Raw genomic sequence first — 18,426 nt, forward strand, 5'->3', positions numbered from 1 at the left:
AACATGGGGCCACAGACCCCTGACATTCCTCTGATGTACCAACAGCAGACATGGGAGAGGGGATAAAGCATGATGATCTTTATTTGATCCATGTTCTGTTGTTCAGACATGAAGGAGACGCTTCTACTCAAATAGACCTATCATAGAAATAAGAGGAATATGGCCTGGTTTATACCTCTGCACTGAATCTACGCCACAATGGTCTCCACCAATGTTACTCAGACCTGCTAAACCAAAGAGCCAAACTGTTGAAAAATAGCTTTGCAAGAGCCACAAGCTAAGGGGTGAGAATGAGCATCAACAGCTTGAAGTAGCAATAAAAATAGGTTAAAGGTGGCAAAAATGGTCCAAAAGCAGCAAAAAACGAGTAAGAAGGTGGAAATGGGGAGAAAAAGTGGAAAAATAGTCAGAAAGTAGCAAAAAAGGGTGAGAAGTGACAAAAAAAGAGTGAAATGTGACTAAAATGGTATGTAATGGCAAAATGTAGCTTAAATGGGTAAAAAAGTGGCAAACATTAAGGTGAGACTGACAGTCATCTAGTGCTACCCAGCCGACCAATCACAGGGCTGGAGGTCTGTGTGACATCACCAGTTCTTGAGCTTCAGGTCTTGTAGGTAAGCTTCTGTGTAGGTTTCGGCCCATGTGAACCAATGGCTTGTACTACTGAGTAACTTCACTGCAGAAACATGAATCAGATTTCAGGTAGTCCAGAAAAACAGCTAAAATATGCAACATTGATTATACAATCATAAAATAAAACAGGCAAAAGTAAGACATTTTGGTTTCAACATATGAAGAAAAAATGATCTCTACAGTCAGTAGACTGACCTACAACAGCATTATTTCCACATTTACTGAAGTAAGCCTCACTTTTACAATGCCTGCCTGTGTTTGAGCTGTTCCTGCTGTCTGTCTGTACCACAGTCACCCTGACAGGCTGCTCCTCAGAGACAGAGGAGGAGGAGATATGAGGAGACAGGAGTGTTTGATCTCCAACCACTGCAACTCAAACACAGACAACAAGTGGTTTAAAGTCTGGATCAACAAACCAACAGGTTACACCATGGCTGCACAGTAAATCACTATTTCAAATGTCAACATCAGCAATAAACACACTGAACAATTCTGTGAGAATTTAGCAGTAAATACGATTATTTTAGGGAAAAAAGCGATGCTTTCTCACTCAGCATGTCTACATTATAATAGTTTAACAGGCCTGAGTACTTCTGATGGACTCTAACACTGTTTTAATGTCATCAGACTGAGACTAAGCTAAAGCTGTCAGCTACACTCAGACTGTTAAATACCAATGTAGGAGTGGGATAAAGACGCTTCATGGATCTATGATGTATTCAGGAGTAACGTGCAACCAACAGCCATTAGGTTAGATTAAGACTCTGAGTTTCCCATAGCCATGAAGGCCACTGTTTGTTTCTGTATGTAAGCTTTATGAAGACGCCTCTCACCCAATCACAGCTGGAATAAGCTTCAGACAAGTGTTGTAGATGGATGGATGGATGGATGGATGGATAGATGAATGGATGGATGGATGGATGAATGGAAGGAAAGATGGATGGATGAATGGATGGATGGATGATGGATGATGGATGGATGGATGAATGGAAGGAAAGATGGATGGATGGATGGATGGATGGATGATGGATGATGGATGGATGGATGAATGGAAGGAAAGATGGATGGATGAATGGATGGATGGATGATGGATGATGGATGGATGGATGAATGGAAGGAAAGATGGATGGATGGATGGATGAATGGATGGATGATGAAAAATAGATGGATGGATGGATGGATGGATGGATGGATGGATGGACAGATGGATGGAAGGATGGATGAATGGATGGATGGATGGATAAATGGAATGAAAGATGGATGGATGGATGAATGGATGGATGGATGGATAAATGGAAGGAAAGAAGGATGGATGGATGAATGGATGGTTGGATGGATGGAAGGATGGATGGATGGATGGATGGAAGGATGGATAGATGGATGGATGGATGGATGGATGATGATGAAAAAATAGATGGATGGATGATGGATGGATGGATAAATGGAAGGATGGATGAATGGATGGATGGATGGATGATGAAAAAATAGATGGATGGATGGATGGATGAATGGATGGATAAATGGAAGGAAAGATGGATGGATGGATGAAAGGATGGATGGAAAGAAGGAAGAAAGGATGGATGGATGGATGGATGGATGGAGGGATGGATGGAAGGATGGATGGATGATGAAAAAATAGATGGATGGATGGATGGATGAATGGATGGATGGATGGATGGATAAATGGAAGGAAAGATGGATGGATGGATGAAAGGATGGATGGAAAGAAGGAAGAAAGGATGGATGGATGATAAAAAAATGGATGGATGGGTGGATGGATGGATGGATGGATAGATGGAAGGATGGATGGATGGATGGATGGATGGTTGGATGGATGGAAGGATGGATGGAAAGAAGGAAGAAAGGATGGATGGATGATAAAAAAATGGATGGATGGGTGGATGGATGGATGGATGGATAGATGGAAGGATGGATGGATGGATGGATGGATGGTTGGATGGATGGAAGGATGGATGGAAGGATGGATAGATGGATGGATGGATGGAAGGATGGATAGATGGATGATGATGAAAAAATAGATGGATGGATGATGGATGGATGGATAAATGGAAGGAAAGATGAATGGATGGATGGATGGAAAGAAGGAAGGATGGATAAATGGAAGGAAAGATGAATGGATGGATGGATTGATGGATGGAAGGATGTATGGAAGGATGGAAAGATGGATGGATGGATGGATGGATGGATGGATGGATGGATAGATGGAAGGATGGATAGATGGATGGATGGATGGATGGATGGATTGATGGATGGATGCTGAATGCTAAAATGGAGTTGGCTGCATTCATGCATGTGTTCATTGAGGTGATTATCAAACACATCAGAACATATCACAGAGAATAGATAATAGGATGTTTCTACTATGGCTCAGCTCTAGCTTCAGAGACAGCATGGCTCTGTTAGCAGACTAACACGTTCATTAGTTCCTATGGCTCAGCTCTAGCTTCAGAGACAGCATGGCTCTGTTAGCAGACTAACACGTTCATTAGTTCCTATGGCTCAGCTCTAGCTTCAGAGACAGCATGGCTCTGTTAGCAGACTAACACGTTCATTAGTTCCTATGGCTCAGCTCTAGCTTCAGAGACAGCATGGCTCTGTTAGCAGACTAACACGTTCATTAGTTCCTAGAAGGCAGCAGGCCTGAGGTCAGGTTCTGAGGACATTTGTGATGTCTTGTTTAAAGTAGAGCAGTCTGTCTCTGTGAATGATCAGGTCACTGTTACACATAAACATAGCAGACTCTTACAGAGCGATCACAGCTACAGGTAAATCAATAACAGCTGTCATGGGGCTGATAGAGAAGCTTAAAATGTCATCAGACTGAATCTCACCAACCAATCATATTCATCACATTTCAGAGCTCAATCATGTGAGCAGTTAAAAATGAAAGAGGACAGGTACAATGAGGAGGTTATGAAACAGCTCCTCAGACCGGTTTAAGCCAACGGATGTTTCTGAACAAGCAGAGCCTGCTGACAGGCAGCCTCCAGGCTAACACAGGCTAATGTAGGCTAAACTAGGCTGAAGATGTAGGCTAACCTAGGCTACATATGTAGGCTAACACAGGCGAATTATGTAGGCTATTCTAGGCTGAATATGTAGGCTAACCTGGGCTGAATATGTAGGCTAACATAGGCTAATGTAGGCTAACATATGATGACTATGTAAGCCCTGGGTTTGGACACATGGATCAAGACCATAAGGGGACAGAATATTAGATATTAGCCACAACTGGTGCTAAAATTTACATCTGAAACAGACTGATATTTACAGCTGATATAGACTGATGATTACAGCTGATATAGACTGATATTTACAGCTGATATAGACTGATGATTACAGCTGATATAGACTGATGATTACAGCTGATATAGACTGATATTTACAGCTGATATAGACTGATATTTACAGCTGATATAGACTGATATTTACAGCTGATATAGACTGATATTTACAGCTGATATAGACTGATGATTACAGCTGATATAGACTGATATTTACAGCTGATATAGACTGATATTTACAGCTGATATAGACTGATATTTACAGCTGATATAGACTGATATTTACAGCTGATATAGACTGATGATTACAGCTGATATAGACTGATATTTACAGCTGATATAGACTGATATTTACAGCTGATATAGACTGATATTTACAGCTGATATAGACTGATGATTACAGCTGATATAGACTGATGATTACAGCTGATATAGACTGATATTTACAGCTGATATAGACTGATATTTACAGCTGATATAGACTGATGATTACAGCTGATATAGACTGATATTTACAGCTGATATAGACTGATATTTACAGCTGATATAGACTGATATTTACAGCTGATATAGACTGATGATTACAGCTGATATAGACTGATATTTACAGCTGATATAGACTGATGATTACAGCTGATATAGACTGATGATTACAGCTGATATAGACTGATGATTACAGCTGATATAGACTGATGATTACAGCTGATATAGACTGATGATTACAGCTGATATAGACTGATGATTACAGCTGATATAGACTGATGATTACAGCTGATATAGACTGATGATTACAGCTGATATAGACTGATGATTACAGCTGATATAGACTGATGATTACAGCTGATATAGACTGATGATTACAGCTGATATAGACTGATATTTACAGCTGATATAGACTGATGATTACAGCTGATATAGACTGATGATTACAGCTGACATAGACTGATATTTACAGCTGATATAGACTGATGATTACAGCTGATATAGACTGATATTTACAGCTGATATAGACTGATGATTACAGCTGATATAGACTGATGATAACAGCTGATATAGACTGATGATTAAGGCTGATATAGACTGATAGTTACAGCTGATATAGACTGATGATTACAGCTGATATAGACTGATATTTACAGCTGATATAGACTGATGATTAAGGCTGATATAGACTGATATTTACAGCTGATATAGACTGATGATTACAGCTGATATAGACTGATATTTACAGCTGATATAGACTGATGTTTACAGCTGATACAGACTGATGTTTACAGCTGATATAGACTGATAGTTACAGCTGATATAGACTGATGATTAAGGCTGATATAGACTGATATTTACAGCTGATATAGACTGATATTTACAGCTGATATAGACTGATATTTACAGCTGATATAGACTGATATTTACAGCTGATATAGACTGATATTTACAGCTGATATAGACTGATGATTACAGCTGATATAGACTGATATTTACAGCTGATATAGACTGATATTTACAGCTGATATAGACTGATATTTACAGCTGATATAGACTGATATTTACAGCTGATATAGACTGATGATTACAGCTGACATAGACTGATATTTACAGCTGATATAGACTGATGATTACAGCTGATATAGACTGATATTTACAGCTGATATAGACTGATGATTACAGCTGATATAGACTGATATTTACAGCTGATATAGACTGATATTTACAGCTGATATAGACTGATGATTACAGCTGATATAGACTGATATTTACAGCTGATATAGACTGATATTTACAGCTGATGTAGACTGATATTTACAGCTGATGTAGACTGATATTTACAGCTGTTATAGACTGATATTTACAGCTGATGTAGACTGATATTTACAGCTGATGTAGACTGATATTTACAGCTGATATAGACTGATATTTACAGCTGATGTAGACTGATATTTACAGCTGATATAGACTGATATTTACAGCTGTTATAGACTGATATTTACAGCTGTTATAGACTGATGATTACAGCTGATATAGACTGATATTTACAGCTGATATAGACTGATGATTACAGCTGATATAGACTGATATTTACAGCTGATATAGACTGATGATAACAGCTGATATAGACTGATATTTACAGCTGATATAGACTGATGTTTACAGCTGATATAGACTGATATTTACAGCTGATATAGACTGATGATTAAGGCTGATATAGACTGATATTTACAGCTGATATAGACTGATGATTACAGCTGATATAGACTGATATTTACAGCTGATATAGACTGATGATTACAGCTGATATAGACTGATATTTACAGCTGATATAGACTGATGATTACAGCTGATATAGACTGATATTTACAGCTGATATAGACTGATGTTTACAGCTGATACAGACTGATGTTTACAGCTGATATAGACTGATAGTTACAGCTGATATAGACTGATGATTAAGGCTGATATAGACTGATATTTACAGCTGATATAGACTGATGATTACAGCTGATATAGACTGATATTTACAGATGATATAGACTGATGATTACAGCTGATATAGACTGATAGTTACAGCTGATATAGACTGATGTTTACAGCTGATACAGACTGATATTTACAGCTGATATAGACTGATGTTTACAGCTGATACAGACTGATAATTACAGCTGATATAGACTGATGTTTACAGCTGATATAGACTGATGTTTACAGCTGATACAGACTGATATTTACAGCTGATACAGACTGATATTTACAGCTGATATAGACTGATAGTTACAGCTGATATAGACTGATAGTTACAGCTGATATAGACTGATAGTTACAGCTGATATAGACAGATTACAGCTGATATAGACTGATATTTACAGCTGATATAGACTGATAGTTACAGCTGACATAGACTGAATACAGTTGATATTGACTGATATTTACTGCTGATATAGATTGATATTTACAGCTGATATAGACTGATTACAGCTGATATAGACTGATATTTACAGCTGATATAGACTGATGATTACAGCTGATATAGACTGATAGTTACAGCTGATATAGACTGATATTTACAGCTGATATAGACTGATTACAGCTAATATAGACTGATTACAGCTGATGTAGATTGATATTTACAGCTGATATAGACCGATAGTTACAGCTGATATAGACTGATATTTACAGCTGATATAGACTGATATTTACAGCTGATATAGACTGATATTTACAGCTGATATAGACTGATATTTACAGCTGATATAGACTGATATTTACAGCTGATATAGACTGAATACAGTTGATAAAGACTGATATTTACAGCTTATATAGACTGATAGTTACAGCTGATATAGACTGATATTTACAGCTGATATAGACTGATTACAGCTGATATAGACTGATTACAGCTGATGTAGATTGATATTTACAGCTGATATAGACCGATAGTTACAGCTGATATAGACTGATATTTACAGCTGATATAGACTGATAGTTACAGCTGATATAGACTGATATTTACAGCTGATATAGACTGAATACAGCTGATATAGACTGATATTTACAGCTGATGTAGATTGATATTTACAGCTGATATAGACCGATAGTTACAGCTGATATAGACTGATATTTACAGCTGATATAGACTGATATTTACAGCTGATATAGACTGATATTTACAGCTGATATGGACTGATATTTACAGCTGATATAGACTGATATTTACAGCTGATATAAACTGATTACAGCTGATATAGACTGATATTTACAGCTGATTTAGACTGATATTTACAGCTGATATAGACTGATATTTACAGCTGATATAGACTGAATACAGTTGATATTGACTGATATTTACTGCTGATATAGACTGATATTTACAGCTGATATAGACTGATAGCTACAGCTGATATAGACTGATAACAGCTGATATAGACTGATATTTACAGCTGATATAGACTGATAGTCACAGCTGACATAGACTGAATACAGCTGATATAGACTGATATTTACAGCTGATATAGACTGATATTTACAGCTGATATAGACTGATATTTACAGCTTATATAGACTGATAGTTACAGCTGATATAGACTGATATTTACAGCTGATTTAGACTGATATTTACAGCTGATATAGACTGATATTTACAGCTGATATAGACTGAATACAGTTGATATTGACTGATATTTACTGCTGATATAGACTGATATTTACAGCTGATATAGACTGATAGCTACAGCTGATATAGACTGATTACAGCTGATATAGACTGATATTTACAGCTGATATAGACTGATAGTTACAGCTGACATAGACTGAATACAGCTGATATAGACTGAATACAGTTGATATAGACTGATATTTACAGCTGATATAGACTGATATTTACAGCTTATATAGACTGATAGTTACAGCTGATATAGACTGATATTTACAGCTGATATAGACTGATTACAGCTGATATAGACTGATAGTTACAGCTGATATAGACTGATTACAGCTGATATAGACTGATATTTACAGCTGATATAGACTGATATTCACAGCTGATATAGACTGATTACAGCTGATATAGACTGATAGTTACAGCTTATATAGACTGATTACAGCTGATATAGACTGATAGTTACAGCTGATATAGACTGATTACAGCTGATATAGACTGATATTTACAGCTGATATAGACTGATATTCACAGCTGATATAGACTGATATTTACAGCTGATGTAGACTGATTACAGCTGATATAGACTGATATTTACAGCTGATATAGACTGATATTTATAGCTGATATAGACTGATATTTACAGCTGATGTAGACTGATTACAGCTGATATAGACTGATTACAGCTGATATAGACTGATGATTACAGCTGATATAGACTGATATTTACAGCTGATATAGACTGATATTTACAGCTTATATAGACTGATAGTTACAGCTGATATAGACAGATTACAGCTGATATAGACTGATATTTACAGCTGATATAGACTGATTACAGCTGATATAGACTGATAGTTACAGCTGATATAGACTGATATTTACAGCTGATATAGACTGATGATTACAGCTGATATAGACTGATATTTACCGCTGATATAGACTGATGATTACAGCTGACATAGACTGATATTTACAGCTGATATAGACTGATGATTACAGCTGATATAGACTGATATTTACAGCTGATATAGACTGATATTTACAGCTGATATAGACTGATGATTACAGCTGATATAGACTGATGATTACAGCTGATATAGACTGATATTTACAGCTGATATAGACTGATGATTACAGCTGATATAGACTGATATTTACAGCTGATATAGACTGATGATTACAGCTGATATAGACTGATATTTACAGCTGATATAGACTGATATTTACAGCTGATATAGACTGATGATTACAGCTGATATAGACTGATGATTACAGCTGACATAGACTGATATTTACAGCTGATATAGACTGATGATTAAAGCTGATATAGACTGATATTTACAGCTGATATAGACTGATATTTACAGCTGATATAGACTGATATTTACAGCTGATATAGACTGATATTTACAGCTGACATAGACTGATATTTACAGCTGATATAGACTGATATTACAGCTGATATAGACTGATATTTACAGCTGATATAGATGATTACAGCTGATATAGACTGATATTTACAGCTGATATAGACTGATATTTACAGCTGATATAGACTGATATTTACAGCTGATATAGACTGATATTTACAGCTGATATAGACTGATGATTACAGCTGATATAGACTGATATTTACAGCTGATATAGACTGATATTTACAGCTGATATAGACTGATATTTACAGCTGATATAGACTGATATTTACAGCTGATATAGACTGATATTTACAGCTGATATAGACTGATGTTTACAGCTGATACAGACTGATGTTTACAGCTGATATAGACTGATAGTTACAGCTGATATAGACTGATGATTAAGGCTGATATAGACTGATATTTACAGATGATATAGACTGATGATTACAGCTGATATAGACTGATAGTTACAGCTGATATAGACTGATGTTTACAGCTGATACAGACTGATGTTTACAGCTGATATAGACTGATATTTACAGCTGATATAGACTGATGTTTACAGCTGATACAGACTGATATTTACAGCTGATATAGACTGATGTTTACAGCTGATATAGACTGATATTTACAGCTGATACAGACTGAATACAGCTGATATTGACTGATATTTACTGCTGATATAGACTGATATTTACAGCTGATATAGACTGATAGTTACAGCTGATATAGACAGATTACAGCTGATATAGACTGATATTTACAGCTGATATAGACTGATAGTTACAGCTGACATAGACTGAATACAGTTGATATTGACTGATATTTACTGCTGATATAGATTGATATTTACAGCTGATATAGACTGATTACAGCTGATATAGACTGATATTTACAGCTGATATAGACTGATGATTACAGCTGATATAGACTGATAGTTACAGCTGATATAGACTGATATTTACAGCTGATATAGACTGATTACAGCTAATATAGACTGATTACAGCTGATGTAGATTGATATTTACAGCTGATATAGACCGATAGTTACAGCTGATATAGACTGATATTTACAGCTGATATAGACTGATATTTACAGCTGATATAGACTGATATTTACAGCTGATATAGACTGATATTTACAGCTGATATAGACTGAATACAGTTGATAAAGACTGATATTTACAGCTTATATAGACTGATAGTTACAGCTGATATAGACTGATATTTACAGCTGATATAGACTGATATTTACAGCTGATATAAACTGATTACAGCTGATATAGACTGATATTTACAGCTGATATAGACTGGTTTTTTCAGCTGATATAGACTGATATTTACAGCTGATATAGACTGATAGTTACAGCTGATATAGACTGATATTTACAGCTGATATAGACTGAATACAGCTGATATAGACTGATATTTACAGCTGATGTAGATTGATATTTACAGCTGATATAGACCGATAGTTACAGCTGATATAGACTGATATTTACAGCTGATATAGACTGATATTTACAGCTGATATAGACTGATATTTACAGCTGATATGGACTGATATTTACAGCTGATATAGACTGATATTTACAGCTGATATAAACTGATTACAGCTGATATAGACTGATATTTACAGCTGATTTAGACTGATATTTACAGCTGATATAGACTGATATTTACAGCTGATATAGACTGAATACAGTTGATATTGACTGATATTTACTGCTGATATAGACTGATATTTACAGCTGATATAGACTGATAGCTACAGCTGATATAGACTGATAACAGCTGATATAGACTGATATTTACAGCTGATATAGACTGATAGTCACAGCTGACATAGACTGAATACAGCTGATATAGACTGAATACAGTTGATATAGACTGATATTTACAGCTGATATAGACTGATATTTACAGCTTATATAGACTGATAGTTACAGCTGATATAGACTGATATTTACAGCTGATTTAGACTGATATTTACAGCTGATATAGACTGATATTTACAGCTGATATAGACTGAATACAGTTGATATTGACTGATATTTACTGCTGATATAGACTGATATTTACAGCTGATATAGACTGATAGCTACAGCTGATATAGACTGATTACAGCTGATATAGACTGATATTTACAGCTGATATAGACTGATAGTTACAGCTGACATAGACTGAATACAGCTGATATAGACTGAATACAGTTGATATAGACTGATATTTACAGCTGATATAGACTGATATTTACAGCTTATATAGACTGATAGTTACAGCTGATATAGACTGATTACAGCTGATATAGACTGATAGTTACAGCTGATATAGACTGATTACAGCTGATATAGACTGATAGTTACAGCTTATATAGACTGATTACAGCTGATATAGACTGATAGTTACAGCTGATATAGACTGATTACAGCTGATATAGACTGATATTTACAGCTGATATAGACTGATATTCACAGCTGATATAGACTGATATTTACAGCTGATGTAGACTGATTACAGCTGATATAGACTGATATTTACAGCTGATATAGACTGATATTTACAGCTGATATAGACTGATATTTACAGCTGATGTAGACTGATTACAGCTGATATAGACTGATTACAGCTGATATAGACTGATGATTACAGCTGATATAGACTGATATTTACAGCTGATATAGACTGATATTTACAGCTTATATAGACTGATAGTTACAGCTGATATAGACTGATTACAGCTGATATAGACTGATATTTACAGCTGATATAGACTGATTACAGCTGATATAGACTGATAGTTACAGCTGATATAGACTGATTACAGCTGATATAGACTGATTACAGCTGATATAGACTGATATTTACAGCTGATATAGACTGATATTTACAGCTGTTATAGACTGATATTTACAGCTGATATAGACTGATTACAGCTGATATAGACTGATAGTTACAGCTGATATAGACTGATTACAGCTGATATAGACTGAATACAGTTGATATAGACTGATATTTACAGCTGATATAGACTGATATTTACAGCTGATGTAGACTGATTACAGCTGATATAGACTGATTACAGCTGATATAGACTGATATTTACAGCTGATATAGACTGATAGTTACAGCTGATATAGACTGATATTTACAGCTGATATAGACTGATATTTACAGCTTATATAGACTGATAGTTACAGCTGATATAGACTGATATTTACAGCTGATTTAGACTGATATTTACAGCTGATATAGACTGATATTTACAGCTGATATAGACTGAATACAGTTGATATTGACTGATATTTACTGCTGATATAGACTGATATTTACAGCTGATATAGACTGATAGCTACAGCTGATATAGACTGATTACAGCTGATATAGACTGATATTTACAGCTGATATAGACTGATAGTTACAGCTGACATAGACTGAATACAGCTGATATAGACTGAATACAGTTGATATAGACTGATATTTACAGCTGATATAGACTGATAGTTACAGCTGATATAGACTGATTACAGCTGATATAGACTGATATTTACAGCTGATATAGACTGATTACAGCTGATATAGACTGATAGTTACAGCTGATATAGACTGATTACAGCTGATATAGACTGATATTTACAGCTGATATAGACTGATTACAGCTGATATAGACTGATATTCACAGCTGATATAGACTGATTACAGCTGATATAGACTGATAGTTACAGCTGATATAGACTGATTACAGCTGATATAGACTGATATTTACAGCTGATATAGACTGATTACAGCTGATATAGACTGATAGTTACAGCTGATATAGACTGATTACAGCTGATATAGACTGAATACAGTTGATATAGACTGATATTTACAGCTGATATAGACTGATATTTACAGCTGATGTAGACTGATTACAGCTGATATAGACTGATTACAGCTGATATAGACTGATATTTACAGCTGATATAGACTGATATTTATAGCTGATAAAGTAAATGGCAAAGGAAATCAGCACGGCTTGGTCTGGTCGGCATGGCCAAAAATCGTGTTGGAAACGCCCCATAAGATAACACAGGGCTCCCTGAGGCCGCAGAAGTTTCAGTGAACAGCAGAGGGTTCACTAAACAGCAGAGGGTTCCACTTAGACAGAAGAGGGTTCCCTGAGACAGCAGAGAGGTCACTACAAAGCAGAGGGTTCATGAAACAGCAGAAGGTGAGGGATCACATTATAGTGGAACTCTGTGGTTACTATTTCACATTATATTTATTAATTCACGGAGCTGTTCAGAGAGAGGAAACCCTAACATTGCCCTTTCATAAATGATTACCAGTAACTGTGAGGAAATAAGGATATTTACTGAACACTGCAGGGCTACACAGTATTATCAGTTTGGTATGAGTATCAGCAGATAGGCAAACTTCTCCTGATGTTTACAGCTGATACAACAGTCATACACATCGGCCTTAAAAACACACATCGGCCTGTATCATCAAGTGTAGGTGGTCTAGGACCCCACACACTCCAGGAGGTCCACTGTGAGCCCTAAACATTAAAATGTAGACCCAAACATCAAACAATTATCAGACTGTCTACCTCCTCGCTCCTCTCTCTTCTCTGATAGGCTCAGCCTCTCTCTGACAGGAGACAGCTGGTGTTCCTTATGATACATAAAGGTGTGACTACGTCAGTATAAACTAAATGAGTTTAGAAATATAAGATAGCTGTAACAATCCAACACCATGAAGACCAGGACCAGATCTGACTAGACCGCTATCTGAGCTAACAAAGTTGGATCTGTGCATCACTGGTTTCATACCCAAAGACTGACGTCCCTGTGAAACACCTGGACCTGACACCTTGACCTGTCCCTGTGATACACCTGATCCAGCCAGTGGCGCGTTCATCTCTGACCCAGTGTTAGCTAGTAGCTAGCCCCGTTAGCCCGTGAGCTCTTGGTTGTCGATATTTATCTCAGTGCCTTTACTTCATGGTAACAGTCCTACTGTAATTTCCCCATAGGTCCTCTGTAGGTGTCCTGTAGACACCGTGAACAGGTGACATGTCCCGTCCTGTAACACCTGGGGGTGTCTCTCCTGCTCTGACAGCTCACGTTGGGCTCTCTGCAGTTAGCACTGAAGCTAAGTGATGCTAGTAAATGGGCGAGCCCCGCTCCGTCCTGCCGTCATGCCGGACTAGGACTAACAGCCATGAGAGTACTGTATCAGGACTAACAGTCAGCCTACCTCACTGTCCACCACATCGTGGTAAGCAGGCGGAGGATCGAAGCCTCCAGTCCCGGTTCTCCCGCTGCTCTCCCCGTCCCCGCTGGAGCCTAAGCCCGGGGCGGGCCCGCTCTCCATCGGCTCGTATCCATAGCCGAGCCCGGGGCTTTCGTTAGTGAGGAGGGCCACCGCCTCGTTAATGTCGTTCTTGGCCAGCCGGAGCGCCTTTCGGATCACGTCTGGGTCGGGGAAGCCCATGCAAAGCAGCGTGGTGATGTGCTGCTCCTCCTCGGTCTCCATGTTGGCTGTCTGCGGCTCTCAGGCTAACAGGAACGGGCTGTTCGCTCTGCACGCCGCCATGTTTACACTCCTCTGCCGTCAGCCTGTCACGATCGGCGTCTCCCACTACGGCTGGTGTCACGGTGAGAACGGCACCCGAAGAACTGAGTGCCCCTGGCGGGAGCGCGCACAGGAAAAAATACACGCTTTGATTTTAGATTTGATTAAGAGTAAAATCAGGTTTTATTTAAGTAAAAGGTGTTACGGAGATGTTTGGAAGTTAAGAAGACAATTAGAAAAGCTAGGAGAATAATTAAACGAACCGTTCATAATCATGCACGGCTCCAGTTCCAAAAAAGCTGGGTCGCTGTGTCAAATGTATATAAAACAAGTCATTTTTAACTAGCGTTATTGGCATCAGTTACTGCCAAAGCAGTGTAAAAAATAAAAATGTATTAGATATTTACACATGATATAAATTTACATATTGAATAATTCAACAAATAATCGATGTATAATTAAATAAATCTGACTAATTAGATAAAACAATAAGACTAGAAGAAATAAAATAAACAATAAAAAAGAATAAATAAATAAAATTCAGTGTGTCATAAAAACAAGCCAATGATTGTCAAATCTCTTAAACTCGTATTTTATTCACAGTAAAACAGACAACAGATCAGATGTTAAACTGAGACATTTTATCATTTCAGGAAATATTAGCTCATTTTGAATTTAATAGCAGAAACACACCTCAAAAAAGTAGGGACAGCGCTACATGAGGCTAGAAAAGTAAGTGGTACCAATAAAGGACAGTTTTATATGGTGGCCCTGAAGGCCAACAGGATTAATATTTCAGAAGTGTAAAATAAATCACACAAAACATGAATACATTTCACAAAACACAAAATATTTAAAAACACAAAACTATTTCAATATGTCCATGAAATATATTTTTATATGCTCCGTGAAATATTTTTCTGTTTATTTGTGTTTATTTTGCAGTTTTGAAATATTAATCCTGTTGGCCTTCAGGGCCACCGTAGTTTGAGGAGCATGTTACAACTAATCAGGTTAATTATCAACAGGTCAGTAAATGACTGGGTATAAAAGGAGTGTTTTAGAGAGGCAGAGTCTCTCAGAAGTAGAGATGGGCAGAGGTTCACCACTCTGAGAAAAAAATAGCCTAAAAAACATTTGAACAATTTCAGAAAATGTCCCCCAGCGTAAAATAGTGAAGACTCTGACTCTCCCTCCATCTACAGTCATCAAAGATTCAGAGACCCTGGAGAAACCTCTGAGAGCAAGGGACAAGGCTGAAGGGGCCCTCAGGGGCCACGTCATTAAAAACAGACATGATTCTGTAGTGAAATCACTGCATGGGCTCAGGAACGCTCCAGAAATCACTGTCTGTCAACACAGTTGGCCGTGCCATCCACCAATGACAGTTAAAGCTGGATGATGGAGAGAAGAAGCCATATGTGAACAGGATCCAGAAACACCGAGGTCTGTCTTCTCTGGACCAAAGCTCATTTAACATGGACTGAGGAAACATGGAAAACTGTTCTGTGGTCAGAGGAAACATGGAAAACTGTTCTGTGGTCAGAGGAAACATGGAAAACTGTTCTGTGGTCAGAGGAAACATGGAAAACTGTTCTGTGGTCAGAGGAAAGCACAGATGCCGTGTCCTGTGGACTAAAGAGGATCTGGAGCATCCAGCTTGTTCTCCTGGCTCAGGTCTAAAGCCTGCATCTCTGATGGTATGGGGTTGCATTAGTGCCTATGGCGTGGGCAGCTCTAACATCTGGAAAGGAACTATCAATGCTGGGAAGTAGAGAGAGCTTTTAGAGACACATACGCTCCCATCCAGACAACATCTCTGTCAGTAAGACCATGCTAAACTACAGACCACATCCATCACAACAGCATGGCTTCACAGGAGGAGTGTCCGGGTCCTGAACTGGAGAACCAGAGAAAGAAAAATCCAGCAAAGAAGACCCAGCTAGAATCCTACATCAGACAAGAATGGGACAACATTCCTCTCCCATGAGCTGGTCTCCTCACGTCCAGACGTTTACAGACTGTTGTTAAAGACGAGGAGATGCTACACAGTGGTAGTCATGGCCCTGTCCCTACTTTTTTGAGTTCTGTTGCTGCCATCAAATTTAAATGAGCATATATTGTCATGAATGTTAAAATGTCTCAGTTTAACACCTGATGTGTTAAGTTCTATTGTGAATCAAACATGGGTTTATGAGATTTGACAGTCATTGTTTTTATTTACATCTTACACAGCGTCCCAACTTTTTTGGAATTAGGGTTGAAAAATAAAGAGAAAAACTTTTAAATCTAACCATTAATTTTTGTATCTATATCTCTTTCTAATGTTATGTTTTTAAAAGCACTGCTGCTTCAGATGTCTAAAACTAAAAGAGAAATGTCACTAATACACCGTCAGCATTTAGGTTATGATCGAATATACAGAATAACCCTTTAAACCTAACTTTGGTCCTTTACTGATCAAATATACAGAATAACCCTTTAAACCTAACTTTGGCCCTTTACTGGTTAAATATACAGAATAACCCTTTAAACCTAACTTTGGCCCTTTACTGGTTAAATATACAGAATAACCCTTTAAACCTAACTTTGGCCCTTTACTGGTTAAATATACAGAATAACCCTTTAAACCTAACTTTGGTCCTTTACTGGTTAAATATACAGAATAACCCTTTAAACCTAACTTTGGTCCTTTACTGGTTAAATATACAGAATAACCCTTTAAACCTAACTTTGGCCCTTTACTGGTTAAATATACAGAATAACCCTTTAAACCTAACTTTGGTCCTTTACTGGTCAAATATACAGAATAACCCTTTAAACCTAACTTTGGTCCTTTACTGGTTAAATATACAGAATAACCCTTTAAACCTAACTTTGGTCCTTTACTGGTTAAATATACAGAATAACCCTTTAAACCTAACTTTGGCCCTTTACTGGTCAAATATACAGAATAACCCTTTAAACCTAACTTTGGTCCTTTACTGGTCAAATATACAGAATAACCCTTTAAACCTAACTTTGGCCCTTTACTGGTTAAATATACAGAATAACCCTTTAAACCTAACTTTGGCCCTTTACTGGTCAAATATACAGAATAACCCTTTAAACCTAACTTTGGTCCTTTACTGGTCAAATATACAGAATAACCCTTTAAACCTAACTTTGGTCCTTTACTGGTTAAATATACAGAATAACCCTTTAAACCTAACTTTGGTCCTTTACTGGTTAAATATACAGAATAACCCTTTAAACCTAACTTTGGTCCTTTACTGGTCAAATATACAGAATAACCCTTTAAACCTAACTTTGGTCCTTTACTGGTTAAATATACAGAATAACCCTTTAAACCTAA

General features: G+C 37.1%; 1 protein-coding gene across 3 annotated transcripts in view; it reads right to left on the reverse strand.

Annotated features, from left to right (window-relative positions):
* Positions 1–15,289, reverse strand: part of usp24 (ubiquitin specific peptidase 24) — a 130,749-nt gene extending 115,460 nt beyond the window's left edge. For 2 of the 3 annotated variants that reach the window (XM_041792326.1, XM_041792325.1), the window contains exon 1: positions 14,754–15,288. In XM_041792326.1, the coding sequence (XP_041648260.1) occupies positions 14,754–15,032 (279 nt within the window). In that variant the 5' untranslated portion in view covers positions 15,033–15,288. Of the gene's footprint in view, positions 1–14,753 lie in introns of all 3 variants that reach the window. The other variant, XM_041792324.1, reaches the window with a different exon arrangement.
* Between the last annotated feature and the right edge of the window lie 3,137 nt (positions 15,290–18,426).

Source organism: Cheilinus undulatus, linkage group 7 (genome assembly GCF_018320785.1).
Source record: "Cheilinus undulatus linkage group 7, ASM1832078v1, whole genome shotgun sequence".
Taxonomy (NCBI): Eukaryota; Metazoa; Chordata; class Actinopteri; order Labriformes; family Labridae; genus Cheilinus; species Cheilinus undulatus.